At 44.8% G+C, this 27,727-nt stretch overlaps 2 protein-coding genes across 4 annotated transcripts; one reads left to right on the plus strand and one right to left on the minus strand.

The window, feature by feature from the left end:
* The first annotated feature begins 2,825 nt into the window (after window positions 1-2,825).
* Window positions 2,826-18,489, plus strand: LOC311132133 (putative transcription factor p65 homolog). The gene is made up of 11 exons (XM_084165342.1): window positions 2,826-2,966; window positions 7,091-7,126; window positions 10,333-10,469; window positions 11,025-11,170; window positions 11,394-11,485; window positions 13,367-13,501; window positions 13,741-13,845; window positions 14,509-14,724; window positions 14,846-14,923; window positions 15,026-15,103; window positions 15,263-18,489. The coding sequence occupies exons 1-11, from the start codon at window positions 2,960-2,962 to the stop codon at window positions 16,099-16,101; spliced, it is 1,869 nt and encodes a 622-aa protein (XP_084021468.1). The 5' UTR covers window positions 2,826-2,959; the 3' UTR covers window positions 16,102-18,489.
* A 1,670-nt stretch (window positions 18,490-20,159) lies between these two features.
* LOC311132835 (UPF0696 protein C11orf68 homolog) lies at window positions 20,160-27,633 on the minus strand. 3 transcript variants are annotated; one of them, XM_084166187.1, is made up of 2 exons: window positions 27,600-27,633; window positions 20,160-21,485 (listed from the first exon to the last, which is right to left on the minus strand). In XM_084166187.1, exon 2 carries the CDS (start codon window positions 21,416-21,418, stop codon window positions 20,657-20,659), a length of 762 nt encoding a protein of 253 aa, XP_084022313.1. In that variant the 5' UTR covers window positions 21,419-21,485; window positions 27,600-27,633; the 3' UTR covers window positions 20,160-20,656. The 3 variants fall into 3 exon arrangements, with proteins under 3 accessions (XP_084022313.1, XP_084022314.1, XP_084022315.1); XM_084166188.1 differs by having other exon boundaries at window positions 20,162-21,485; window positions 26,786-27,633; XM_084166189.1 differs by lacking the exon at window positions 27,600-27,633 and adding an exon at window positions 26,379-26,462 and having other exon boundaries at window positions 20,174-21,485.
* Window positions 27,634-27,727: the final 94 nt, after the last annotated feature.

The following is a 27,727-nucleotide window of genomic DNA, read 5'->3' on the forward strand; positions in this document are numbered from 1 at the left end:
TACAGTTCATATAAGGAAATAGTCAATTGAAATACATTAATTAGGCCCTAATCTATGTATTTCACATGACTGGGCAGGGGCGCAGCCATAGGTGGGCCTGGGAGGGCATAGGCCCACCCACTTGGGAGCCAGGCTCAGCCACTGGGGGGCTGGGCCCAGCCAATTAGAATGAGTTTTTCCCCAAGAAAGGGCTTTATTACAGACAGAAATACTCAGTTTCATCAGCTGTCCGGGTGCTGGTCTCAGATTATCCCGCAGGTGAAGAAGCCGGACGTGGAGGTCCTGGGCTGGCGTGGTTACACGTGGTCTGCCGTTGTGAGGTCGTACTGCCAAATTTTCTAAAACAATGTTGGAGGCGGCTTATGGTAGAGAAATTAACATTACATTATCTGGCAACAGCTCTAGTGGACATTCCTGCAGTCAGCATGCCAATTGTGCGTTCCCTCAAACTTGACACATCTGTGGTATAGTGTTGTGTGCCAAAACAGCACATTTAAGAGTGGCCTTTTATTGTCCCCATCACAGGGTGCACCTGTGTAAAGATCATGCTGTTTAATCAGCTTGTTGATATGCTTCACCTGTCAGGTGGATGGATTATTGGCAAATGATAAATTCAGGGATGTAAACAAATTTCAGCACAAAATTTGAGAGAAATAAGCTTTTTATGCACATGGAACATTTCTCTGATCTTTTATTTCAGCTCGTGAAACATGGGACCAACACTTTACATGTTGCGTTTATATTTTTGTTCAGTGTATATAGCCTACATGTACAAGAAACTACATATAGCTTATAGGGAATTGGGCTTTTTATGGGCAAAATAATGAGACCACATGCCGGTAGTCCACTGGCCTCCCACTGGGCACACACTGGTTGAATCAATGTTGTTTCCACATAATTTCAATGAAATGACGTTGAACCAATGTGGAATAGACGTTGAATTGACATCGATGCCCAGTGGGCGAGTTGTGTAGCTTATAACAGGGATTCCCAAACTTTTTCACTCAGGCCCAGCATTGGGGAACATCTCACGCTAGTTGATCTGGACATTTCTGACAAGTTATAAATAGCTCTCTAAGGTATGGAATGACAGACATGACAAGAGGAAAACTGATGATGCACTACCCAATTTCAAAATTGCACCTTGTGCATTCTACTATTATAACTTTCAAGAGTAAGTTGAAAGCTGGACTGGGTTCCTTAAAAACATATATACAGTACCAGTCAAAAGTTTGGATACACTTACTCATTCAAGGGTTTTTCTTTATTTTTACTATTTTCTACGTTGTAGAATAATAGTGAAGACATCAAAACTATGAAACGACGCATATGGAATCATGTGGTAACCAAAAAAGTGTTAAACAAATCAAAATATATTAAATATTTTAGATTCTTCAAAGTAGCCACCCTTTGCCTTGATGACAGCTTTGAGGAATGCTTTTCCAACAGTCTTGAAGGAGTTCCCACATATGCTGAGAACTTGTTGGCTGCTTTTCCTTCACTCTGTGGTCCAACTCATCCCAAACCATCTCAATTGGGTTGAGGTTGGGTGATTGTGGAAGCCAGGTCATCTGATGCAGCACTCCATCACTCTCCTTCTTAGTAAAATAGCCCTTACACAGCCTGGAGGTGTGTTGGGTCATTGTCCTGTTGAAAAACAAATGATAGTCCCACTAAGCGCAAACCAGATGGGATGGCGTATCACTGCAGAATGCTGTGGTAGCCATGCTGGTTAAGTGTGCCTTGAATTCTAAATAAATCACAGACAGTGTCATCAGCAAAGTACCCCCACACCATCACACCTCCTCCTCCATGCTTCACAGTGGGAACCACACATGCGGAGATCATCCGTTCACCTACTCTGCGTCTCACAAAGAGTTGGAACCAAAAATCTCAAATTTGGACTCATCAGACCAAAGGACAGATTTCCACTGTTCTAATGTCCAATGCTCGTGTTTCTTGGCCCAAGCAAGTATTTTCTTCTTATTGGTGTCCTTTAGTAGTGGTTGCAGCAATTCGAACATGAAGGCCTGATTCATGCAGTCTCCTCTGAACAGTTGATGTTGAGATGTGTCTGTTACTCTGTGAAGCATTTATTTGGGCTGCAATTTCTGAGGCTGGTAACTCTAATGAACTTATCCTCTGCAGCAGAGGTAACTCTGGGTCTTCCTTTCCTGTGGTGGTCCTCATGAGAGCCAGTTTCATCATAGCGCTTGATGGTTTTTGCCACTGCACTTGAAGAAACTTTCAAAGTTCTTGACATTTTCCGGATTGACTGACCTTCATGTCTTAAAGTAATGATGGACTGTAGTTTCTCTTTGCTTATTTGAGCTGTTCTTGCCATAATATGGACTTGGTATTTTACCAAATAGGGCTATCTTCTGTATACACAACACAACCGATTTGCTTAAACACATTAAGAAGGAAAGAAATTCCACAAATGCACTTTTAACAAGGCACAAATGTTAATTGAAATGCATTCCAGGTGACTACCTCATGAAGCTGGTTGACAGAATGCCAAGAGTGTGCAAAGCTGTCATCAAGGGAAAGGGTGGCTACTTTGAAGAATGTCAAATATAAAATATAATTTGATTTGTTTAACACTTTTTTGGTTACTACATGATTCCATATGTGTTATTTCATAGTTTTGATGTCTTCACTATTATTCTACAATGTAGAAAATAGTAAAACTAAAGAAAAACCCTTGACTGAGTAGGTGTGTCCAAACTTTTGACTGGTACCCCCGCCTACGAAACCAATATACATTTTATGTTCCTTTACGTCATTTGGGTATTTCCGCCCCATTTTCGGGGGCGGTGGCAAGTTGCATTGGAGACTTGAAGGCGGAGGTGGCTAAAAAAGCGATCTGTCACGACAAGTTTACTAATTTACCTGTTTTCAAGGGACAAACACCCTGAGGCTATTCCAATAACCGACGTGGCAGAAGTTGAAGTCGGAAATGGATGGTAAGTTTGTTTACAAACTGATCCTCAAAGTAAATGCATTTTCGAGTCTCGTGTGAAGCTTAGCCACTTGTTTGCGCATAAGGGCAGCCCTGATACCATTTGTTTTGTACTACCGCAGGAGGAGTCAATAAACATAATGGAGATCACTGTCCGCGACTTGCCAGCAATGTAGCCTGCTAGGAAGTTGGACATGATTTGAGATAGGACTACATCTATTATAGATGTATTATTTTACATTATATCTAGTAGAACGTGATCTCTCGTGACATTGAAGTTGTATAGGCTATCAGGAGCCTATCTGCACATTATGGATGCCTTTTTATCCTAACACTAGGGTAGTGCGACAGTCAAGAGGCCTAGGCTACGCGGTTCTCCGAGATATTTCACTTCTATGACCATACAACGTTGTTGACGCTTAGCGTAATTATTAAGGGGACAATGGCCCCGATATTACGTCATCGTGTGAACAAATCATTGCATATCCCAATTTGATAGATGTAGCTGTATGTTACATGCCTAAATGTTTACAATTTATGACATTTAAGAAATCGTCCTACGTCGTCACGAGGTTTTGAGCTGATAGGTTAATAACAGATTAATAAAGCAACGCAACAACAATGTGACTCAAAGTTACATTGTACCTAGTAGGCTTGAAGGTCGAACATCAACAATGTGGATACTTTGTAACCAAATCAGTGCGACAACACCACTGAGGTATGGACAACACACATGCGCGAGGCGCGTCTCAGAAATTTGCCCCTCACAAAAAGCAAACGTTCTTGTAATATGTCACGTGTGGGACGTAAGCACTTTGTGACATCTGCTGATTTAAAAAGTGCTTTATAAATACATTTGATTTGATGAGCTTTCAATTTCACTAATTAATTAACCTCTTGTCAATATAGGGTAAGTTGTACATGTATTCGTTCCTGCTGCATTATTTACATTGGCTTACACAGGAGTATGAAAATCGAGTAATATACTGTTTTATCAGGAGTTGAAAATCATTGACAAAGTTAACTATACAATCATCAAAGCTAAAACATAAGTGAGGCTTTGAAAGCTTTATAAAAATGTTAATGTCATGTAATAACACTCAACTCAATCAATGCTCAAACACCATGTGTGATCAATCTTGTCTACCCAGTTGATGCAGAATCGACCATAGACTATCAAGGAAGAAACAGTTTCCAGTCTTTTTTTGAACTAGAACAAGTCTGTATTGTAGATGTGTTCTATAAACCGACTGCTCTATTGAACTATTTCAGACGTGATAGAAGTGATGTCAGGTGGTAAAAATAATGGTAATCTGACACCCTTTATTGACCCGGTGTTTACTTTTCTTTATTAATCCGCAGTACACTTTCATGGCCAATCCTGGCAGGTCTGACATTATGAGCAATTACACCTTGCCTGCTATTGTGTTTTAGAGGAACCTCCTTTGTTTTCAATGCATTTAGCTTTGCATTCAAGCTATTAAAGGGGAAGTTCACCCAAAAACACTCCTGGGCCCTTTATAACACTTGCCTGGCCATTTGTCATCACCCCAGACAGTTTTTAGGTCCATTGCTTGAGTATTTAGATTTCTGTATTTGTATATAAAAATGCTACTTTTAAGGTTAAGGTTAGAGTTAAAATCACATTTTAAGAAGAGAAATTGTAGAGATCAAATCAAATTTTATTTGTCACGTGCCGAATACAAAAGGTATAGATAGACCTTACCGTGAAATGCTGACTTACAAGCCCTTAACCAACAATGCAGTTCAATAAATAAAGTTAAGAAAATATTTACTAAATAAACTAAAGTTACAAAAAATAAAAAATAAAAAAGTACATAACAATAACGAGGCTATATACAGGGGGTACCGGTACCGAGTAAATGTGCGGGGGCACAGGTTAGTCAAGGTCATTTGTAAAGTGACTATGCATAGATAATAAACAGCAAGTAGCAGCAGTGTAAAAACGGGGGGGGGGGGGGGGGGTGTCAATGTAAATAGTCCAGGAGGCTATTTGATTAATTGTTCAGCAGTCTTATGGCTTGGGGGTAGAAGCTGTTAAAGAGCCTTTTGGTCCTAGACTTGGCGCTCGGGTACCGCTTGCCGTGCGGTAGCAGAGAGAACAGTCTATGACTTGGGTGACTGGAGTCTTTGACATTTTTTGGGCCTTCCTTTGATACCGCCTAGTATATAGGTCCTGGATGTCAGGAAGCTTGGCCCCAGTGATGTACTGTGCCGTACGCACTACCCTCTGTAGCGCCTTAAGGTCAGATGCCGAGCAGTTGCCATACCAGGCGGTGATGCAACCGGTCAGGATGCTCTCTGGTGCAGCTACAGAACTTTTTGAGGATCTGGGGACCCATGCCAAATCTTTTCAGTCTCCTGAGGGGGAAAAGGTGTTGTCGTGCCCTCTTCACAACTGTCTTGGTGTGTTTGGACCATGATAGTTTGTTGGTGAAGAGGACACCAAGGAACTTGAAGCTCTCGACCCGCTCCACTTCAGCCCCGTTGATGTTAATGGGGGCCTGTTCAGCCCTCCATTTCCTATAGTCTACGATCATCTCCTTTGTCTTGCTCACATTGAGGGAGAGGTTGTTGTCCTGGCACCACACTGCCAGGTCTCTGACCTCCTCCCTATAGGCTGTCTCATTGTTGTCGGTGATCAGGCCTACCACTGTTGTGTCGTCGGCAAACTTAATGATGGTATTGGAGTCGTGCTTGGCCACGCAGTCGTGGGTGAACAGGGAGTACAGGAGGGTACTAAGCACACACCCCTGAGGGGCCCCAGTGTTGAGGATCAGCGTGGCAGATGTGTTGTTGCCTACCCTTACCACCTGGGGGCGGCCCGTCAGGAAGTCCAGGATCCAGTTGCAGAGGGAGGTGTTTAGTCCCAGGGTCCTTAGCTTAGTGATGAGCTTTGTGGGCACTATGGTGTTGAACGCTGAGCTGTAGTCAATGAACAGCATTCTCACATAGGTGTTCCTTTTGTCCACAGCACTTCATGGCTACCGACGTGAGGGCTACGGAGCGGTAATCATTTAGGCAGGTTACCTTTGCTTTCTTGGGCACATGGACTATGGTGGTCTGTTTGAAACATGTAGGTATTACAGACTCGGTCAGGGAGAGGTTGAAAATGTCAGTGAAAACACTTGCCAGTTGGTCCGCGCATGCTTTGAGTACACGTCCCGATAATCCGTCTGGCCCGCGGCTTTGTGAATCAGCTACGGAGAGCATGATCACACAGTCGTCCGGAACAGCTGGTGCTCTCATGCATGCTTCAGTGTTGCTAGCCTCAAAGCGAGCATAAAATATATTTAGCTTGTCTGGTAGGCTCGCGTCACTGGGGCAGCTCGCGGCTGGGTTTCCCTTCGTAGTCTGTAATATTTTTCAAGCCCTGCCACATCCGAGGAGTGTCAGAGCCACTGTAGTAGGATTCAATCTTAGGCAGGCTTTATGACTTTGTGACTTTGTGGCTGTGGTAACTAGTCATGACCCGACTCACGGAGCGCATTAATCTACTTCCTGGATTTCAATACAAAAATAGGGGGTAGAATTCGCTTATAAGCTACGTCTAAATCAGGGTTTCCCAAACTCTGTCCTCAGGACCCCAAGGGGTGCACGTTTTGTTATTTGCCACATTTTGGTTTTTGAAGGGTCTTGGGCCCTCAAACTCAACTCTGGACCTTGAAGCCAGTTCCACTGCATTTTTTTCATTGTTCCCCTCTAATCAGGGACTAATTTAGACCTGGGACTCCAGGTGGGTGCAATTAATTACCAGGTAGAACAGAAAACCATCAAGCTCCGGACCTCATAGCGTAAGAGTTGAGTACCCCTGGTCTAGCGTGATGACAAATGGCAGGCAAGTGTTTATAAAGGGCCCATAAGTTTTTTGGGGTGAACTTCCCCTTTAACTTCTACTTTTAGTTAACACCCTTCTGGTTATGGAGAAGGAGCTGAATTTGTACCGCTAAGCTGTTGTGATCTTCAACGTCACCAATTCTTGTCTGCCTTTTCTCATCAGAGAATAGTTGAGGGGAATTATGGGTTGTGGATTTTGGTTGATCATCGTTTCTTACTGACTTATTTGTTCTAGTAAATGTTTTGTGTCAATTTCTCCCATCTCCATAGGAATGTATGGATGGGTACAGCCCCCTTTGAACCAAGGTAAGGAGAGTTACAGTGGGGGAAAAAAGTATTTAGTCAGCCACCAATTGTGCAAGTTCTCCCACTTAAAAAGATGAGAGAGGCCTGTAACTTTCATCATAGGTACACGTCAACTATGACAGACAAATTAAGAAAAAAGAATCCAGAAAATCACATTGTAGGATTTTTTATGAATTTATTTGCAAATTATGGTGGAAAATAAGTATTTGGTCACCTACAAACAAACAAGATTTCTGGCTCTCACAGACCTGTAACTTCTTCTTTAAGAGGCTCCTCTGTCCTCCACTCGTTACCTGTATTAATGGCACCTGTTTGAACTTGTTATCAGTATAAAAGACACCTGTCCACAACCTCAAACAGTCACACTCCAAACTCCACTATGGCCAAGACCAAAGAGCTGTCAAAGGACACCAGAAACAAGTTCATCACAAGAACGGTGAGCAAAAATCCCAGAACCACACGGGGGATCTTGTGAATGACCTGCAGAGAGCTGGGACCAAAGTAACAAAGCCTACCATCAGTAACACACTACGCCGCCAGGGACTCAAATCCTGCAGTGCCAGACGTATCCCCCTGCTTAAGCCAGTACATGTCCAGGCCCGTCTGAAGTTTGCTAGAGTGCATTTGGATGATCCAGAAGAGGATTGGGAGAATGTCATATGGTCAGATGAAACCAAAATAGAACTTTTTGGTAAAAACTCAACTCGTCGTGTTTGGAGGACAAAGAATGCTGAGTTGCATCCAAAGAACACCATACCTACTGTGAAGCATGGGGGTGGAAACATCATGCTTTGGGGCTGTTTTTCTGCAAAGGGACCAGGACGACTGATCCGTGTAAAGGAAAGAATGAATGGGGCCATGTATCGTGAGATTTTGAGTGAAAACCTCCTTCCATCAGCAAGGGCATTGAAGATGAAACGTGGCTGGGTCTTTCAGCATGACAATGATCCCAAACACACCGCCCGGGCAACGAAGGAGTGGCTTCGTAAGAAGCATTTCAAGGTCCTGGAGTGGCCTAGCCAGTCTCCAGATCTCAACCCCATAGAAAATCTTTGGAGGGAGTTGAAAGTCTGTGTTGCCCAGCGACAGCCCCAAAACATCACTGCTCTAGAGGAGATCTGCATGGAGGAATGGGCCAAAATACCAGCAACAGTGTGTGAAAACCTTGTGAAGACTTACAGAAAACGTTTGACCTGTGTCATTGCCAACAAAGGGTATATAACAAAGTATTGAGAAACTTTTGTTATTGACCAAATACTTATTTTCCACCATAATTTGCAAATAAATTCATAAAAAATCCTACAATGTGATTTTCTGGATTTTTTTTCCGCATTTTGTCTGTCATAGTTGACATGTACCTATGATGGAAATTACAGGCCTCTCTCATCTTTTTAAGTGGGAGAACTTGCATAATTGGTGGCTGACTAAATACTTTTTCCCCCTGCTGTATATCACGCTGTGTACCTGTTTTCTGTTTGTCTCCACTGTTGACTTTCTGTCTTCTCTCTCATCATGACTGCATTCACTTGAAGCATCAGCTTTGTTTTGAAACACATACTGACATACATACACTGCTCTTTCCATGACATAGACTGACCAGGTGGATCCAGGTGAAAGCTATGATTCCCTTATTGATGTCACCTGTTACATCCAGCAGTAGCGGTGCGTGGGTAAAATCACTGGGGAAGCCAAGCCAGAAATGTTTCATCACATAACCGGAGAGCAACCTCTCTCCGGTGAAATCCACAAATCATATTGCATGTAACAAACAGTTACATGACCTACAGCATGGTCAAGCAAGTTAATGTTTCCGACATTTTCGGACTACTATACAACTATTGATTTAGAACCACGGAGAGTTACCACAAGTCGCAAAGAAAACAGGAGCTGCCTCCACTATTCCAGCACCATTTCAATTTCAACATTTCATCATCATCAAATCACCTATGCTTAGTCTAATACAGTGGTAACTAAAAGATACCAAAAACAATTTAGTCCAATCAACGTAAGCTAAATATGATGTGGCTGTCCATGGTTCTGATTTCTGTGTGTGTGCGTGCAAGTAGAAAAAACATGTTGGATCACCCTACTTGTTGAGAAATGCCAATGCCATCCTCCTCTCTTTCATTTTGACGAAAAGGTCTATGACTGTGATACAGTACACGTCACGCTTAAATGTTTTGTTGTCCTAGGCTACCTCGCTAGCCTAACTTCCTTTAATGGGCAACGTTAGCTAGTTAACATTAGCCTTCTACATCAAGCTAAATATTGAACTTCCATCGTCTCAGGCCAGGGGCACAATGTATGAATTTATGGTTGGATCAGAATCGCCGTTATAATCATTGGCCAGTACGGAGAATTAAGTAAAACCACATGTCCAAATCCCTATCTCCATCCATGGCTAATTTAGGAAAGGGATCATTTTAGCTAGCTAGCTAGCCACCGGAGGACAACAACACAAAGAAATTGAACAATTCAAGTTGTTTCTGTCAATGACGTAATGCTCTCGATGTGATGTGATTGGAGTGAAGCCAAATCCAAACTGGCTTCCCTTAACACTTTTTTTTGGTGCGTCAGGACCATTCACAGTTGAGCTCACTCAGTTTAGCTCAACGCTGAGTGGCTATTATTTTATACTTTTTTATTAATCAAGGTAGGACAAATGCTCGCTGGCTTTCCTTACATTCAACGCTATGGGTGGCAACAATGTCATACTCGTTTTGACCAGACAGCATCAGATAGATGGCCTACACATACAGAGACAGAGGGGCGCTGTTTCTCTCGCTCGGATGCTTTCTCCGGTGAGACACATTCAGCCTCTTGCGAATTGAAGGAAAATTATGAAACACAGAGAGACGAAAGATACATTATTTTATATTTGTTTCTTTTGTTCTTGTAATTTTTTGGGGGGAAGCCTGACTTCCCTTGGCATCCATGAATACACACCACTGAAATCCACTTCAATCAGTGTAGATGAAGGGGAGGAGACAGGTTAAAGAAGGATTTTAAGCCTTGAGACAATTGAGACATTGATTGTCTATGTGTGCCAATCAGTTACATTGAGATAGTTATGAGATCCCATTGAAATGAAGGTCACAGTGTATTTCTCTCTCTCTCGCTCTCTCTCTCTGCCTCTCTCTCTCTCTCTCTCTCTCTCTCTCTCTCTCTCTCTCTCTCTGCCTCTCTCTCTCTTTCTCTCTCTGCAGGGAATTCTTTCATAGAGATCATTGAGCAGCCCAAGCCGAGAGGCATGAGGTTCAGGTACAAGTGTGAGGGGCGCTCGGCGGGCAGCATCCCGGGAGAGAAGAGCAACGATACCACCAAGACACACCCCGCCATCAAGGTTAGGGCATCCTTAAATTACACATCATTGGCACACTGAGCTAACTATGTATTAAGGGGCCATGCTTTATTTGCGCTGTAGCTTATTGAGACCTTCTGAGACCTTAAACCATGGCTACGTTCACCATATATTCTAAGATACTGTAGTTGATGGATAAATTATTAATCAAAGTAAGATTTGTTATGCAAATTAGCCATTTTGTCTAGTTATAACCATGGTAGCCTATAGCTGTCTGTTTTACGACTACACAACAGGGGTTTTGTCTAGAAGGGATATAGCTTTTGTCAAAATTGACTTTTTGTAGCAGGTTTAGGAGACCTTACGCTGCAGGTTAGGATAATGAATGAATCAGGTTAGGATAATTAGGTAAGGTTAGGAAAAGGGTTAGGGTTAGCTAAAATGTAAAAAATATATACTTTTTGACGTCAAATTTGCCAGAAGCTGTATCCCATCTAGACGTGACCCACCTTGCTTTGCAACATAGGACAGGAAGTGGTGGAGATTTTGTGGTGAGTGATGAGACAGATCCTGTTAACCTGGCTTGCTCCCATGCAGGTGCACAACTACAATGGTCCCCTGCGTGTCCGTGTCTCCTTGGTGACCAAGAACCCGCCTCACAAGCCCCACCCGCACGAGCTGGTGGGGAAAGACTGCAAACATGGCTACTATGAGGCAGACTTGCAGGAGAGACGAGTACACAGGTTAGACTGTGTGTGTGATAGAAGACATACACTTGGATGACAAAAGATTACCAGTTAATCATTGATATGACCATTTAGGTCAGGAAAAGGAAAAGTTGTTTCACATAGTCTTGATTTTTTAAAGGCTAGAACCAGAGCGTGGTTGAATGAAGCACGCTCTTGTGGACGATCTCTCTCACTTTCACACACGTTCACTCTGAGTCCTCTCACTGTCTGATCGCAGTTTTCAGAACCTGGGCATTCAGTGTGTGAAGAAAAAGGATGTGACCGAAGCAGTTTCCTGTAGACTGCAGACCCAAAACAACCCCTTCAACAGTGAGTACAGACAGACACACACACACACACACACAGTCGGTCCACTGTTTATTTATTTATTTTTATTTCACCTTTATTTAACCAGGTAAGCCAGTTGAGAACAAGTTCTCATTTACAACTGCGACCTGGCCAAGATAAAGCATAGCAGTGCGATTAAAAACAACAACAGAGTTACATATGGGGTAAAAAAACATAAAGTCAAAAAAATACAACAGAAAATATATATACAGTGTGCAAATGTAGCAAGTTATGGAGGTACGGCAATAAATAGGCTATAGTGCAAAATAATTACAATTAGTATTAACACTGGAATGCTAGATGTGCAAGAGATTATGTGCAAATAGAGATACTGGGGTTCAAAAGAGCAAAATAAATAACAATATAGGGATGAGGTAGTTGGGTGGGCTAATTTCAGATGGGCTGTGTACAGGTGCAGTGATCGGTAAGGTGCTCTGACAACTGATGCTTAAAGTTAGTGAGGGAGATAAGAGTCTCCAGCTTCAGAGATTTTTGCAATTCGTTCCAGTCATTGGCAGCAGAGAACTGGAAGGAATGGCGGCCAAAGGAGGTGTTGGCTTTGGGAATGACCAGTGAGATATACCTGCTGGAGCGCAGACTACGGGTGGGTGCTGCTATGGTGACCAATGAGCTAAGATAAGGCGGGGATTTGCCTAGCAGTGATTTATAGATGGCCTGGAGCCAGTGGGTTTGACGACGAACATGTAGTGAGGACCAGCCAACAAGAGCGTATAGGTCACAGTGGTGGGTAGTGTATGGGGCTTTGGAGACAAAACGGATGGCACTGTGATAGACTACATCCAATTTGCTGAGTAGAGTGTTGGAGGCTATTTTGTAAATGACATCGCCGAAGTCAAGGATCGGTAGGATAGTCAGTTTTATGAGGGCATGTTTGGCAGCATGAGTGAAGGAGGCTTTGTTGCGAAATAGGAAGCCTCGTAAAACTTAGATTTAACTTTGGATTGGAGATTCTTAATGTGAGTCTGGAAGGAGAGTTTACAGTCTAACCAGACACCTAGGTATTTGTAGTTGTCCACATACTCTAGGTCAGACCCGTCGAGAGTGGTGATTCTAGTCGGGTGGGCGGGTGCCAGCAGCGTTCGATTGAAGAGCATGCATTTAGTTTTACTAGTGTTTAAGAGCAGTTGGAGGCTACTGAAGGAGTGTTGTATGGCATTGAAGCTCGTTTGGAGGTTTGTTAACACAGTGTCCAATGAAGGGCCAGATGTATACAAAATGGTGTCGTCTGCGTAGAGGTGGATCTGAGAGTCACCACCAGCGACATCATTGATATCAGTCAGCCCAATAATTGAACCCTGTGGCACCCCCATAGAGACTGCCATAGGTCCAGACAACAGGCCCTCCGATTTGACACACTGAACTCTATCTGAGAAGTAGTTGGTGAACCAGGCGAGGTAGTCATTTGAGAAACCAAGGCTGTCATAACATTATGCCAGTTATGCACATATTGACTCATCCAATCTAATTTTCATGTTTTGTTTACCTTGGTTTAATCCAATAATATTGTGTGAAGAGTAATGTATTTGTCCTCTATTGACCCTGATTGACAGGATACAGTCAATGCTAGGGCTGGGAATTGCCAGAGACCTCATGATACGATATTATCACGATACTTAGGTGCCGATACGTATAGCGATTCTCACGTATCTATAAATATTGCGATTTTATTGCAATTTGATGTTACAAACATATTGCTCACTATATGTCTGTTGTAGCATGAGAAAAATAATATTGTGATATGTAACTATCGATTTTGTTTCATCACTTGTCAACGCCAGATAGCCAATCCCAGATGCCACACCCATTGGCTTTGTGACTGACTGTGTTGTGTTTTGGTGGTAGTTCCCGAGGCGAAGGTGTGGGAGGAGGAGTTTGACCTGAATGCAGTGAGGCTGTGTTTCCAGGCCTCGATCACTCTACCTACCGGTGAACTCCGCCCTCTGGAGCCCGTGGTGTCTCAGCCCATCTACGACAACAGTGAGTCTGCTACAAACACACACACACACACAAATGCACACGCGCACTCACACATAGACGGACGCACACACACACTGCACACACACTCACCAAACACTCACTGAGTACACACTGGCTCCCTCATTTGTCATTGTTCTGTTCAGGCTGTTCCTGTTCCACTGTTTACTCATTTATAAACATCTAGACAGGTGCTGTGGCCCTTTTACACTCCTTCACTCCCACCTCTCTCCGTCTCACAGGAGCACCCAACACAGCAGAACTGAAGATCTGTCGAGTGAACAGAAACTCTGGGAGCTGTAGAGGAGGGGACGAGATCTTCCTACTCTGTGACAAAGTGCAAAAAGGTTTGTCTGACACACACATACTCCTATTCTTGTTGGTGTTATTGAGTTGAGCCTGTTAGTTATTTTTACCTGCTGTCAACGGCTTTGTTCTCCTGTTAGTGTGTGGACTCTTTAAGTTCTCTTTGCCAGAAACCCATTTGAAATCATTGTGTATAAGCCCACTGGTAACCACTTACTGAATTGACACCAATTTGAAATCATTGTGTATAAGCCCACTGTTAATAACTTACTGAATTGACACCAATTTGAAATCATTGTGTATAAGCCCACTAGTAACCACTAGTAACCACTTACTTAATTGACACCCATTTGAAATCATTGTGTAAAAACCCACTGGTAACCACTTACTTAATTGACACCCATTTCAAATCATTGCGTATAAGCCTACTGGTAACCACTTACCTAATTGAGACCCATTTGATAGTATTGTGTATAAGCCCACTGGTAACTGCTTACTTAATTGTTCAAACTTAAAAACGAAGGGACTATGATCTCCTCTCTGTATTACATGAAAAGGTGGGCTACCAATTGTGTTGTTACAGAATGTTACCAAGTCAGCTGGACTGGCTCAGAATGAGTTCTCCCAGCCAGTAACTGACCTCACTATCCCACACCTCCTCCTTCCCATCCCCACTTCCACCCTCTTCTTTCTTCCCTCCACAGAGGACATCGAGGTGCGGTTCTTCCAGGACTCGTGGGAGGGGAAGGGGACCTTCTCCCAGGCGGACGTCCACAGGCAGGTGGCCATCGTGTTCCGTACCCCGCCCTTCTACGACACCAACCTGACCGAGCCAATCAGAGTGAAGATGCAGCTCCGCAGGCCCTCGGACCGCGAGGTCAGCGAGCCAATGGACTTCCAATTCCTGCCCTCCGACCCAGGTCACTTCCCTTTTTGTTACTAGGACGACCCATTTGGTTTCTATGGCGACACTCCTGTAGGCTGTGTGGTTGTCATGCCAAACATTTCACCCAGGCTAACTCTTATTTTTTTACTGTACAGATGAATATAGACTGATAGAGAAGCGAAAACGGACAGAGGGCATGTTCCAGAATCTGAAGCTGGGGACCATGATGTCAGGTAGGTGTCTAAAATGATCCATGTCACTCACTGAACTAGACAGCTGTGTCATCTGACGGTTCTGGGGGAGTTAATGTGTGATGGTTTATGTTTGAATTCCAGGGGCCATGCCAGCAGACAGAAGGCCTTTCAACACTGCCAGAAGAACAGTCGCCGCCAAGCCAGCAGCTAGCCAGCCTGGTAAATCATCCTATTTATTTAGCTGTTTCTCTTAATACAGTTAAGGGGGTTCTGTATGTAACATTAGTGGTCAGAAGTTAACATAGATAATACTGTTTTAGGGACCCTAGGTTTATTAGTAAATTAGACAGCGTTATTGACTGTTTGTGTCTCTTGCAGTAGTGAACCCAGTGGCGCCCCCTCGTGCCGCCTCTGTGAAGCCCCAGCCCTACTACGACAGCCCCCAGCCTGGCCAGCTGTTCCAAACCCAGCCCAGAGCAGAGCCCTCCTCCTCCACTCCAGCAGAGACCTGGAAGTTCCTCAACAGCCTGACCCTGGACTCCCAGCCCAAAGCCACCCCCGTGGCCAGATTCACCACCAACTCCCAGGCCCAGGCATCTGCAGCCACAGCCTCCTCCCAGGCCTTCCCCACCGTCAACCTGTTGGACCTCCACGGCTTCACCTTCCCCACGTTCCCTAGTCCCCAGGAGCCAGTGAGCGCAGCCGCTACTCCAGAGCCCACCTCTACCTTCGGCGTCCAGGGTTCCCAGTTCAGGGTGGATGGCCCCATGGTGGATGAGGAGCTACCCGAGTTCCCCAGCTTCTCTGAGGCCCACCCGTCAGGGACACTAGATGGCATAAACATCGACGACTTCCAGGCTCTGCTGGGCCAGAGTGGTCTGGTTGGAGAGGGGCCAGGGAGCAGTAGGGCGTCGGTCTCTCAGGCACCCTGCCACTTACCCGCCACCAACCCGGTGTCCAACAACGCGACCCAGAACCACACAGAGCCAGCCAACCACCACAACATCAGCTGTGGCGGCAGCACCTTGATGAACTACCCCAACAGCATCGTGAACCTGCTCCAGAGTGAGGGCATGATGGACAGTTCTCCTGGCAATGCCAGCCAGCCGGCCGTCCTCGACGACCTGGACGTCTTCAGCTCCATGGACGAAGAACGTCTCATGTCCATCCTGAACACTGGCAACCAGGCCGGTTTCGTGTCCGGACATCAGACTTAAGAGACCTCTGTGATTTTAGACATTTTTACTGCCATACTACTTTTATCTGTCCCCTTGCCTTTTGAGACCCAGCTCCTTTCTAACCCAACTTCCCTTGTACTTGTTATTCATAATGGACTACAAAGAAAATACATTTGAAGGCTGGCTGATCGAGAGTCAGATGATGGTGCCGTTTGCGCTCTTCTCTATGTGGATTGTGGACATGTTTATTAGGACAGCTGCAGAACCCTGCCTGTACTCGATGAACAGAGTGAATAGGAGAGAGGGCTACAGGGAACCCCTGGTAACTGCCAGTTTGTGGGCAATCGCGAGACCCAAGGATTTTTGTCGCTTTTTGTCAACCCCTAAAGATACACACCCACTGGGTTGTGTAGAAACCCAGGCTTGTATCTAGTCTCCAAAGGCAGTGGTATTCACTTCTGGTCCCTAAGAACATCAGGGTTCGAAATGTGTCAATGTATGGACTGAATAGTCCAGGGCCCGGTTTCCTGATGGCGATGGAACTTAGGCTTACGAGGGTTTTTAACAATGCATCTTTCTTACAACGCCCGAAGATGTAACATACACAGAGTATACAAAACATTAAGGACACCTGCTCTTTCCATGACATAGACTAGGGGTATTCAACTCTTACCCTACGAGGTCCAGAGCCTGCTGGTTTTCTGTTCTACCTGATAATAATTGCACACACCTGGTGTCCCAGGTCTAAATCTTTCCCCCGATTAGAGGGGAACAATGAATAAATGCAGTGGCGCTGGCTTTAAGGTCCAGAGTTGAGTTTGAGGGACAAAGACTGACCAGGTGAATCCAGGTGAAAGCTATGATCCCTTAAATACACTTCAATCAGTGTAGATGAAAGGGAAGAGACAGGTTAAAGAAGGATTTTTAAGCCTTGAGACAATTGAGACATGGATTGTGTATGTGTGTCATTCAGAGGGTGAATGGGCAAGACAACATATTTCAGTGCATTTGAACAGGGTATGGTAGTAGGTGCCAGGTGTTTCCTGTGTGTATCAAGAATGGTCCACCGCCCTAATAAAATCCAGCCAACTTGACACAACTGTGGGAAGCATTGGAATCAACATGTGCCAGGATCCCTGTGGAATGCTTTCGACATCTTGTAGTGTCCATGCCCTGACAAATGTTCACTCGACAACCACTATGTCTGTATCAAGGCCTTTTGGGATGACACTTGGTTGTTCTCCAAATAAGAATCAAAATGAAATGATTGCTCTGTCATCTATTATATTGTGCTTGTTTGTGTGCTATAGGTTTTGTTGGACTCCTTGAAGAATGTCAGAAGATTCTGGTTTTTACAAGAAATCGGGTCATAATAACCTCTGCTTTCACAGCTTGCCATTGAGAAATGTGTATGTGAAAGGGAAAATATTTCTCAAAAAGGGAATAATTTTTGTAAGCACAAAATAAGTTCCCAGTTTAGCTACGCAATCTTCTCACAACCAATGAAAAGCCTTAAAATGGTTTGTCCATCTATTTCATGTGTCAAACTCATTCCACGGAGGTCCGAGTGGCTGAGGGTTTTCACACCTCCCTTGTACTTGATTGATGAATTAAGGTCACTAATTAGTAAGGAACTCCCCTCAATTGAAAGGAAAAAACTAAAACATGCAGACACTCGGCCCTCCGTGGAATGAGTTTGACACCCCTGATCTATTTGTAGATGAGTGAGCCAGATTTCTATGTATTACGACCATTCAAAATTACAATCTGAATAGTTTATTACTAGCCTATACTGTAGGTAGTGTAATATCACCGTACTATAAAGCAAGACAAGAATACATTGTCATTTCAATGTGCTTAGGCTTTAGATCACTTGTCAAACTCATTCCACGGAGGGCCGAGTGTCTGCGGGTTTTCGCTCCCCCATTGTACTTGATTGATGAATTAAGGTCACTGATTAGTAAGGCACTCCCCTCACCTGGTTGTCTAGGGCTTAATTGAAAGGGAAAAACCAGCAGACACTAGGCCCTCCCTGGAATGAGTTTGACACCCCTGCCTTAGGTGATGAAATGCGCGATACAGTACTCACCTTGGTGACATATCTAAATGTTATGTACAGTTTTACCATGTTAACATCTAACTATAACTTGTCATTTTCAATATTCAATACATCTTTGGAATGGGAAGGATATTGTTTATAGATGTCCAAAAAATTTAGCAGATGCACTGATATGCTTAGTGAAAAAGTACTTGTTAGTAGTTGAGTCTGCATCTCAAATATAATTTCTGTCCCTCACTATGTCAATTATGCTCATTCACAGTGCAGTTTGCTTTTAGGCCAGTGTGATACCATTACATTTTGCTATATGGTATATGAACTTCGGCTGCAGTTCATTTTACATAAAATAAAACATGTTTAAACCATAACTCTGTACTTAAGTCAATGCTGCCTTCCTGAAAATAGACACTTGTATAATATTTTGTACAAGTATATACAGGACCAGCCAAAAGTTTGGACACACCTACTCATTCCAGGGTTTTTCTTTATTTTTACTATTTTCTACATCGTAGAATAATAGTGAAGACATCAAAACTATGAAATAACACCTATGGAATCATGTAGTAACAAAAAAGGTGTTAAACAAATCAAAATATTTTATATTTGAGATTCTTCAAAGTAGCCACCCTTTGCCTTGATGACAGCTTTGCAGACTTTTGGCATTCTCTCAACCAGCTTCACCTCGAATGCTTTTCCAACAGTCTTGAAAGAGTTCCCACATATGCTGAGCACTTGTTGGCTGCTTTTCCTTCACTCTGCGGTCCAACTCATCCCAAACCATCTCAATTGGGTTGAGGTCGGGTGATTGTGGAGGCCAGGTCATCTGATGCAGCACTCCATCACTCTCCTTCTTGGTCAAATAGCCCTTACATAGCCTGTAGGTGTGTTGGGTCATTGTCCTGTTGAAAAACAAATGATAGTCCCACTAATCGCAAACCAGATGGGATGGCGTATCGCTGCAGAATGCTGTGGTAGCCATGCTGGTTAAGTGTGCCTTGAATTCTAAATAAATCAGTGTCACCAGCAAAGCACCATCACACCTCCTCCTCCATGCTTCACGGTGGGAACCACAGAGTAGGTGAACAGAGATCATCCGTTCATCTACTCTGCGTCTCAAGGACACGGCAGTTGGAACAAAAAATCTCGAATTTGGACTCATCAGACCAAAGGACAGATTTCCACCGGCCTAATGTCAATTGCTCGTGTTTCTTGGCTCAAGCAAGTCTCTTCTTCTTATTGGTGTCCTTTAGTAGTGGTTTCTTTGCAGCAATTCGACCGTGAAGGCCTGATTCACGCAGTCTCCTCTGAACAGTTGATGTTGAGATGTGTCTGTTACTTGAACTTTGTGAAGGATTTATTTGGGCTGCAGTTAACTAATGAACTTATCCTCTGCAGCAGAGGTAACTCTGGGTCTTCCTTTCCTGTGGCAGTCCTCATGAGAGCCAGTTTCATCATAACGCTCGATGTTTTTTGCGACTGCACTTGAATAAACTTTAAAAGTTCTTGATATCTTCCGGATTGACTGACCTTCGAGAATGCCAAGAGTGTGCAAAGCTGTCATCAAGGCAAAGAGTGGCTATTTGAAGAATCTCAAATATATTTTGATTTGTTCAACACTTTTGTTACATGACTCCATATGTGTTATTTCATAGTTAAGTCTTCACTATTATTCTACAATGTAGAAAATAGTAAAAAATAAAGACCCTGGAATGAGTAGGTGTGTCCAAACTTTTGACTGGTACTGTATGCAGACAGGAAATGACATTAATTGACATTTGGGTTTGCACGTGTTACCTACTTTACATTTTTTTGTAATTTAGCAGACGCTCTTATCCAGAGCGACTTACAGTTAGCGAGTGCATACATTTTCACGAACCCACAACCCTGGAGTTGCAAGCGCCATGCTCTACCAACTGAGCTACACTGGACTTTACTTCCCACAATGTCACTCAATACAGAGAATGTTTCAAATAACTTTATTTGGCAATTGTTGTAATTAATTGATAACATCAAGTACAAAACATATTGAAGCCAAACTATGAAAATGGTAAGCAACTTTATTTTTTATTACAGATACAATGACATGTTTGTAGTACAGCAATCTTTGTAAAAGTTAAGGTACAGAATCACAACAACAAAGCAAGACATGCATGTATTCATTCACTGCATGGCAAGCTCTGGTTTCAGAGTTGTGGATGGCGGCTGCATTACAGAATAAGTCAATTTAAGACTTGATTTACTACTTCAGCAAAAATGTTTTAACAAACATTTTTGCTTGTATGGTTGACAATAGAATCAATAGAAGCACCCTCCAATGAACTATTATCTTAAATTAATTTCAGCACGATGAAACAAGTCTGCTTCGAGACATATAGGAAAAACTCAGAAATATGAAACCCCATACTTCGGGGAATGAACCGAACTCAAGTCAGAAGTACAGTACTGTACAACGTAGCCTAACTCATGGCATGTGTCCAACTGTCCACTGCTAAGTGCTTGTTTAGCAATAGCAAACCATCCTCCCACTCTTCTTTCCTATGTGACCTCCAGATTGGTGACTTTGTTGACGATGTGTGAACGTCGGGGCACACACTCCAGGTCGAACTTGCTCTCGTAGATGGTGGGGCAGAGATTCCAGCGGTTGTTGCGGTATATACCCAGGTAAGTGTAAACATCCGGCTTGAAGGACAGCAAGCACTTGACCCCCGTGGCCCGGATGACTGCGTCCAGCCTCATCACCTCGTTCTCGTCCGTGAAGTCCTTGTTATAGGAACAGATGACGTGTTTACGGTCAGACTTTGGGTCGCACGGGCTCACCTTGGTCTGGAAGATCTTCCCTTCCTGGGCTGCTCTGGCTACACACTCCCAGGCATGGTCCACCTTAAAGCCTGAGTCCAGGTGCATCAGCCACTTGCCGGTGAGCACCCCGTGGTTCAGTGCCAGTTCCTTCACAGTTTGGAAGGTGACGGTTCTCCCGCTGGCCAGCAGCCTCTCCCAGCTTGCCTGGAGTCCAGTGACGTCCCCTGTGGCAGGGCAGTGGTCCGGGCCCAACACAGCGATCCACCCCACAGGTCCCTTACCACCCTCATCGTCCCCGAAGCGGCCCACCTGGGATGGCCTGTTGGTCTCCAGCCAGCCGTCAAACTCGGCTGCAGGTGTTTTGCGGGAGTCGAATATAATCCAGGGATCCACGTCTGCAGCCATGGACTCTGCTGCATAGCTCTCTGCAGAGAATGGCTCTGGGTTCTCCAACTCTGCCCCCTCTGGGGCATCTTCCTCCACCTGAACATCCTCCATGGTGGAAACTCAACAAGGGGTTCCTGGGGTGTGTTCTCAGCAATGGTCAAATGGGTGCACAATTTTCCTGTAGATAAGCATGATGTTAGTTTGAGTAGGAAAAGTTATAAAACCCTGTTCATGAGAACACTGCCTTTGCAGTCATCCCGAACAAGCATACAACAGAGAGCATGGAAAGCCCGCAATGAGCTTGTGCAACCAAAGATAGAAGCTATTTTGGCCTAGCTTTGTTAGACAGCTAGCTAGCTAGCTCGTTAGCATGGATAAATGTCATTTAGAACTCCCGCAGTATTTACATTTTACTTGCATGAACATAGAGCAACTTACAGTATAGTAATGAAACGTTTTCCCTTTACTGAGCGGTTTTATATGCCAGCTACCAAGTCTTGAAGGTAGCTGGACAGTTAGCAATGTTTAAGCCTGCTCAAGCCTCCATCATGATTTCAATGTCGCTAGCAAAACTTTATTGAAACACCCCGTATACAAAATAGCATGTAGCCTAGCTAACGGTGTCTATTAGAACAACAATGACTCGATAGTACCTAGAAAAAGGTGCTAGATGATGCCCAACTGGTCAAAGTGAAAATGTCATTGAGGGGAACTCCTTGGAGCAGTGCCCACGATGTAGCTACTCCTCTAGTAGAAAGTGCTGGCCAGCCGATATGCTGTAGTAAGTGTCCACAATTCAATGTGAAAGCCTTTGTATCGATCTATAGCAAACGAATAGCCGATCAGACTGTCCCTATTGCCTGTGTCCAAGACCCTGACCTGGGCAGAGCACACTTGGGGGAGAAAAAAAAAAAGTCATCGACTCTAGGGGCTCAAGGGCGGCTTAGCAAGCGCTGACGTCAACGTTCCAGTTTGGCACCAAGCGGGCCATTGCTGGACACAGATGTCGAACTCCCTTCATACATTTGGAGAGCAATGGGTAGCCAGCCATGGGTCCCTCTTGGCCTTCGTCATGGCATGCCCAGATAGCGACTAAATACACTAAATGTGGATGCTGCTCGGCCCGCATCAAGCAGTGACTGAAAACAGTTTGCACATATGCCTCTCAAACCAGGTACAGAATATGCCCCACCACATTTCATATGATGCATTGGTGGAAGAAACCATGGTGCTCCGCAACGTGTTCACCACATCGTCCTGAAGGCCTAGACTGGGCCACTAACGCCTCTTAGAGGCCAAGCCCGAAGCTGGAGGCGGTGCGGGTTGTGATGGCACAGTGTCCACCCAGCCTGAAGAGAAGGTCAGGCCTCAGGGACAGCTGCCACGGGGTGCCCGAGAGGAAAGACCGAAGGCTGAACCATGGGAAAGCGTTAAGCAGAGTCTCTCGAGAACATGTCCGCAGCATTGTTCAGGACCCCGGGGATATGTGCTGCTCGCAGCGATGCCAAGCGGGTCTGGGCCCATGGCAAGAGCTCCCGAACCATTGGATCAGGAAATGCTGTCCTACCAGGTAGGGCTGGAACTGTTGAAGAGCTAGAAGAACCACCCTGAGCTCCAGCACATTGATCCAGCGGCCTCTGAACACGGCACCTCAACCTGTCAGACGCTTCAGTGCACACCAGCTCTCTGCGGTGGACTCGGCTCAGGCTCACCCCCTTTACCAGGAAGGAGCAGCCACTTCGATAGGGTCCTCAAACATGCACTAAACCACCAACAGTTTACGGTGTCTGTATTGTTTTGGGGGCCTGATGAGAATGCCCAGCGGAACCAACAGTGAAGCCACTGTCAGTAGGCCGAGTAACTGTTGGCACTAACACAGACATGGCTCGTCCAAGCCAGAACTAGTTGAGGTAGGACAGGATTTTGTTACTCTAACCTAAGGGAGATGTGCCCTCATGAGAGTCAAGTCTATGGACATCCCAAGGTAGATCACCTTCCGTGAGGGGGGTCAGGTGACTCTTCTCCTCGTTTAGGGTGAGTCCCATAACTCAAATGTGGTTAAAGAGGGTCCTCGTGTCTGTTGTGGCCTGTTCCCTTGATGGGGCAGACAGCCCAGGTAAGGCAGTTAACTCATCCAGTAGAATGTGCCACCACAGCAAAAGGCAAAGGCCAGCCAAGATGCTGCAATAACAGTGTCCACCATGCAATGTGAGAGTCCGGTCAGATAGGCCCTTGCCCAAAACTCTCACTATAGCTAACAAAAACGGATAAAGCTTTTGTATTGCCTGCGTCTGTGAAAAGTGTCCATTGCCCTAGCCGGGCACAACACACTGTGGGAAGCCCCTAGTGCACCCGCAACAGCGAGTGTGGACAACTGTAATGGCCGGTTAACGTCTCGTCAGACAGAACCCTTGGTCAGAATGAGGGGTTTGGATGTAGGTTGACACTCCTTCTGAAACATTCAGTCAACCAGGGCGTCAACACTAGAAGACCCTGAGACATTTGAGGCGCCAGAACTAAAGCGGTGGCCGGCATCGGAGTTCGTAGCCTTCCATCACTGTATTCATTGCCAATGGGGATTCCACTTGCCTCTCTGTTAGGCTTTTGGGCCTGTGAGAAGCTGCCAATGCCAGCACCTCAGGGTGACTGCAGAGTGCCACCCTTCTTAAAAATAAAAACCTGAAATATCACATTCACATAAATATTCAGACAGTTTACTCAGTACTTTGTTAAAGCACCTTTGGCAGCGATTATAGTGTTGAGTCTTCTTGGATATGACGCTACAAGCTTGGCACACCTGTATTTGGGGAGTTTCTCCCATTCTTCTCTGCGGATCCTCTCAAGCTCGGTCAGGTTGGATGGGGAGCTTTGCTGCACAGCTTTTTTCAGGTCTCTACAGAGATGTTCGATCGGCTGCAGAGATGGTTGTCCTTCTGGAAGGTTCTCCCATCTCCACAGAGAAACTCTAGAGCTCTGTCAGAGTGACCATCAGGTTCTTGGTCACCTCCCTGACCAAGGCCCTTCTCCCCCGATTGCTCAGTTTGGCCGGGCGGCCAGCTCTAGGAAGAGTCTTGGTGGTTCCAAACATCTTCCATTTAAGAATGATGGAGGCCATTGTGTTCTTGGGGACCTTCAATGCTGCAGAAATTTTTTGGTACCCTTCTCCAGATCTGTGCCTCGACACAATCCTGTCGTCTCGGAGCTCTACGGACAATTCCTTCGACCTCACGGCTTGGTTTTTGCTCTGACAACTGTGGGACATTATAGACAGGTGTGTGCCTTTCCAAATCATGTCCAATCAATTGAATTTACCACAGGTGGACTCCAATGAAGTTGTAGAAACATCAAGGATGATCAATGGAAACAGGATGCACCCGAGCTCAATTACGAGTCTCATAGCAAAGGTCTGAATACTTATGTAAATAAGGTATTTCGGGGTTTTTTACATTTGCAAACATTTCTAAAAATCTGTTTTTCGCTTTGTCATTATGGTGTATTGTGTGTAGATTGCTGAGGAAATTGTTTTATTTAATCAATTTTAGAATAAGGCTGTAACGTAACAAAATGTGGAAATAGTAAAGGGGTCTGAATACTTTCAGAAGGCACTGTATATACTTAAACCCTCAGTGTAATAGTTGAGATGTAAGTTTCCAGGGGAAACTAGGATAGTTACTGTCTTAACTGTAAGTACAACAAAACTAGTAACCCCAGCTACACACTGTGCAAGACGGCAGTGTAATAGCTGAAAAGTGAGATTCCAAGGGAAACTAGCATAGTTACGCTACGTAGCCTACTGTAAGTAGTGCAACAGAAAAACTATTGTAAAGCCAGCTACACACTGTGTGGAAAAACAGTAGTGTAATAGAGTTATCAGTTTCCAATCAAGGGATAGTTACTGTCTGTAATGTAAAGTAGTGCAACAGAACTCAGACAGTAACCCTCAGTGTATTAGAGCTGAGATGTGAGTTTCCAAGTCAAACTGTGATGGTTACTGTCTCTACTGTAAAACAGTAACAAAAACTATCGCAACCCAGCAACTGTGTGAAAAAAAAAAAACACCAGTGTAATCTCACTATGGTTGGGCTAACATAAACTCAGCCAGTCCCTTCACAGGAAAACACCCTTCCTCAACACTGGAAAATGAAGACAACAGTGAAATATTACTGCGTCAATAGTACACACTGCGCAATAGTATAGAATGGGACCTACAGTATCAGCCTTAGTCTCATACATTATCTGAAGGAGAGGAGACATGAATGCTGTAGCTTTTCCTTGTGGAAAAATTCAGCCAACAGTGTAAACTGTCTGACCGTGAAGGGGCAGGGCATTCTACTGCACACACGTTTATAGCTTATTTCTTGCTTTATACGTGGGGGTGCTGGTTGTTAGGATTTAAGGGAAAGTGTGTTTATAACCGGGCTTAGTCCTGCAATGGTCACCTCTCCTTAAACTAGCTACTTTGCATAGCTCGTTCACCGTGGAACGCACAAGACTCTAGGCAAGATGGCTGCGCCGTGAGAGCTGAAACGTGGTGCACCTCGCGACACCTAGCTCACTCTCAGGGGAGAACTGCAAGCCCGCCAGAGAGAAACATACAGTCTCTCGATCTTGCGCGGTCCCCGAACCCAAAGGATATAACTGGGAGGGTTCCGGTGGACAGACAAGTCACATAGACAACTAAGACAAACCCTCAGCGCCGCAATACTGGTAGCCAAACGGAGTATCGCCCAGGTTGTTAGTCACAAGTAATAAAAACAAGGACGAAACCCAAACGAGACGGCACAAGCCAAACCGAGTGGGGGGACAGCAGAGCACCCTGATGGAGAGGCTAGCTAGCTAGCTAGCTGCTCCAAGCTATTGAATAGCTGTGGGTATACTTCTGCGCTTATACACTAACATAGAGCTCTTACCAAGCGAATCCTCTCTGGAATGAGCCGAGAAAACAAAGAGGTGGAAGTAGTGCGTGGCAGCTATTTAAGGGGGTCAGCCACAGCACTACCTGGTCCACGGGACGAAACTGAAATTCTGGCTGCGTTTCAAACACGTAAAAGACACACCCTCCTCCACTTACCCTCGCCTTATGCCCATGGGGGAATCCTTGCGGCCATCTTAGCCGCCGGTCCAAACAATTAGCCAAGCAAGGGAAGTTGACAACGTTAGCCCCTCAGCCCTCGTTTGTGAGAGTATAAGATTCTGTTCACTCCGGGGCCTGAAATGCCCCATAATTCAATTTGCGATGACTGTACATCTGCTAAGGAAAGTCTGCCAAAACTTAAAACCAACACCAATATGGAGAAGTCACCATACAACTGTAAGTAAAAACAAAGTTCAATAAGTTAGAAATTGTGCTACTAATGCACATGATGGCACAAACACGTATCATAAAAGTAATGTTTGTTTAGCCTTTGGAAACGTTAGCTAGCACATGCATACAACTTTCCCTGACATCACACGTATACATTGTAATTTTCGATTTACCTGATGTCGTCGGATGGCTAGTATTCGATGTCTGCGGATGTAGTCTTCTAGCCAAGATATGAAATGCTATCATAATTGACTGTTGCACGCACACACGCGCTACCGGTGGTTCCATGATGCCTGAAAACACAACCCTGAGACGAACTTCCGGGCAAGGGCGGCCATTTGAAATTCATTCATTCTTCCCTCCCACCTTGCCCTGCAAGTGTCAACTCATCATCATACCTCATGATATGTTATCATTAGTGTCGACTTAATTTGAGGGTTGGGGGGTTGAGGGAGTGTATTTTACGTGTTTGGAATGCTGCCAGCGTGAGTCTTTTAGGCGTTTGGACTGCAGCCTCTTACTCGGAATGTATCCTGCCGCGCGAAATAATACCATTTTGGAGTGATCCAATATAGTGCTACATGACACACAAGAGTCTAGGCAAGATGACTGCGCCTCGCGACACCTAGTTCACGCTCAGGAGAGAACTGCAAGCCCACCGGAATGAAATATAGTCTCCCGATCTTGTGGGGTAGGCGCGGGGGACCCGAAGGCTACAACCGGAGGGTTTAGGTGGACGGACAATTCACACAGACAACTAAGACAAACCCTCAGCGCCGCAATACTGGTAGCCAAACAAGAGTATCGCCCAGGTTGGTACACTGTCACAAGTAATAAAAACAAGGACGAAACCCAAACGAGACGGCACAAGTCAAACCGAGTGGGGGGACAGCAGAGCACCCTGATGGAGATGCTAGCTAGCTGCTCCAAGCTATTGAATAGCTGCGACTGTACTTCTGCGCTTATACACTAACATAGAACTCTTACCAAGTGAATCCTCTCTGGTATGAGCCGAGAAGAGGTGGAAGTAGTGCAGCGGCAGTTATTTAAGGGTGTTAGCCGCAGCACTACCCGGTATACGGGACTAGTCTGAAATTCTTCCTCGGAATGTATCC

This window comes from Coregonus lavaretus (genome assembly GCF_964263955.1).
Source record: "Coregonus lavaretus genome assembly, chromosome: 7".
Taxonomy (NCBI): domain Eukaryota; kingdom Metazoa; phylum Chordata; class Actinopteri; order Salmoniformes; family Salmonidae; genus Coregonus; species Coregonus lavaretus.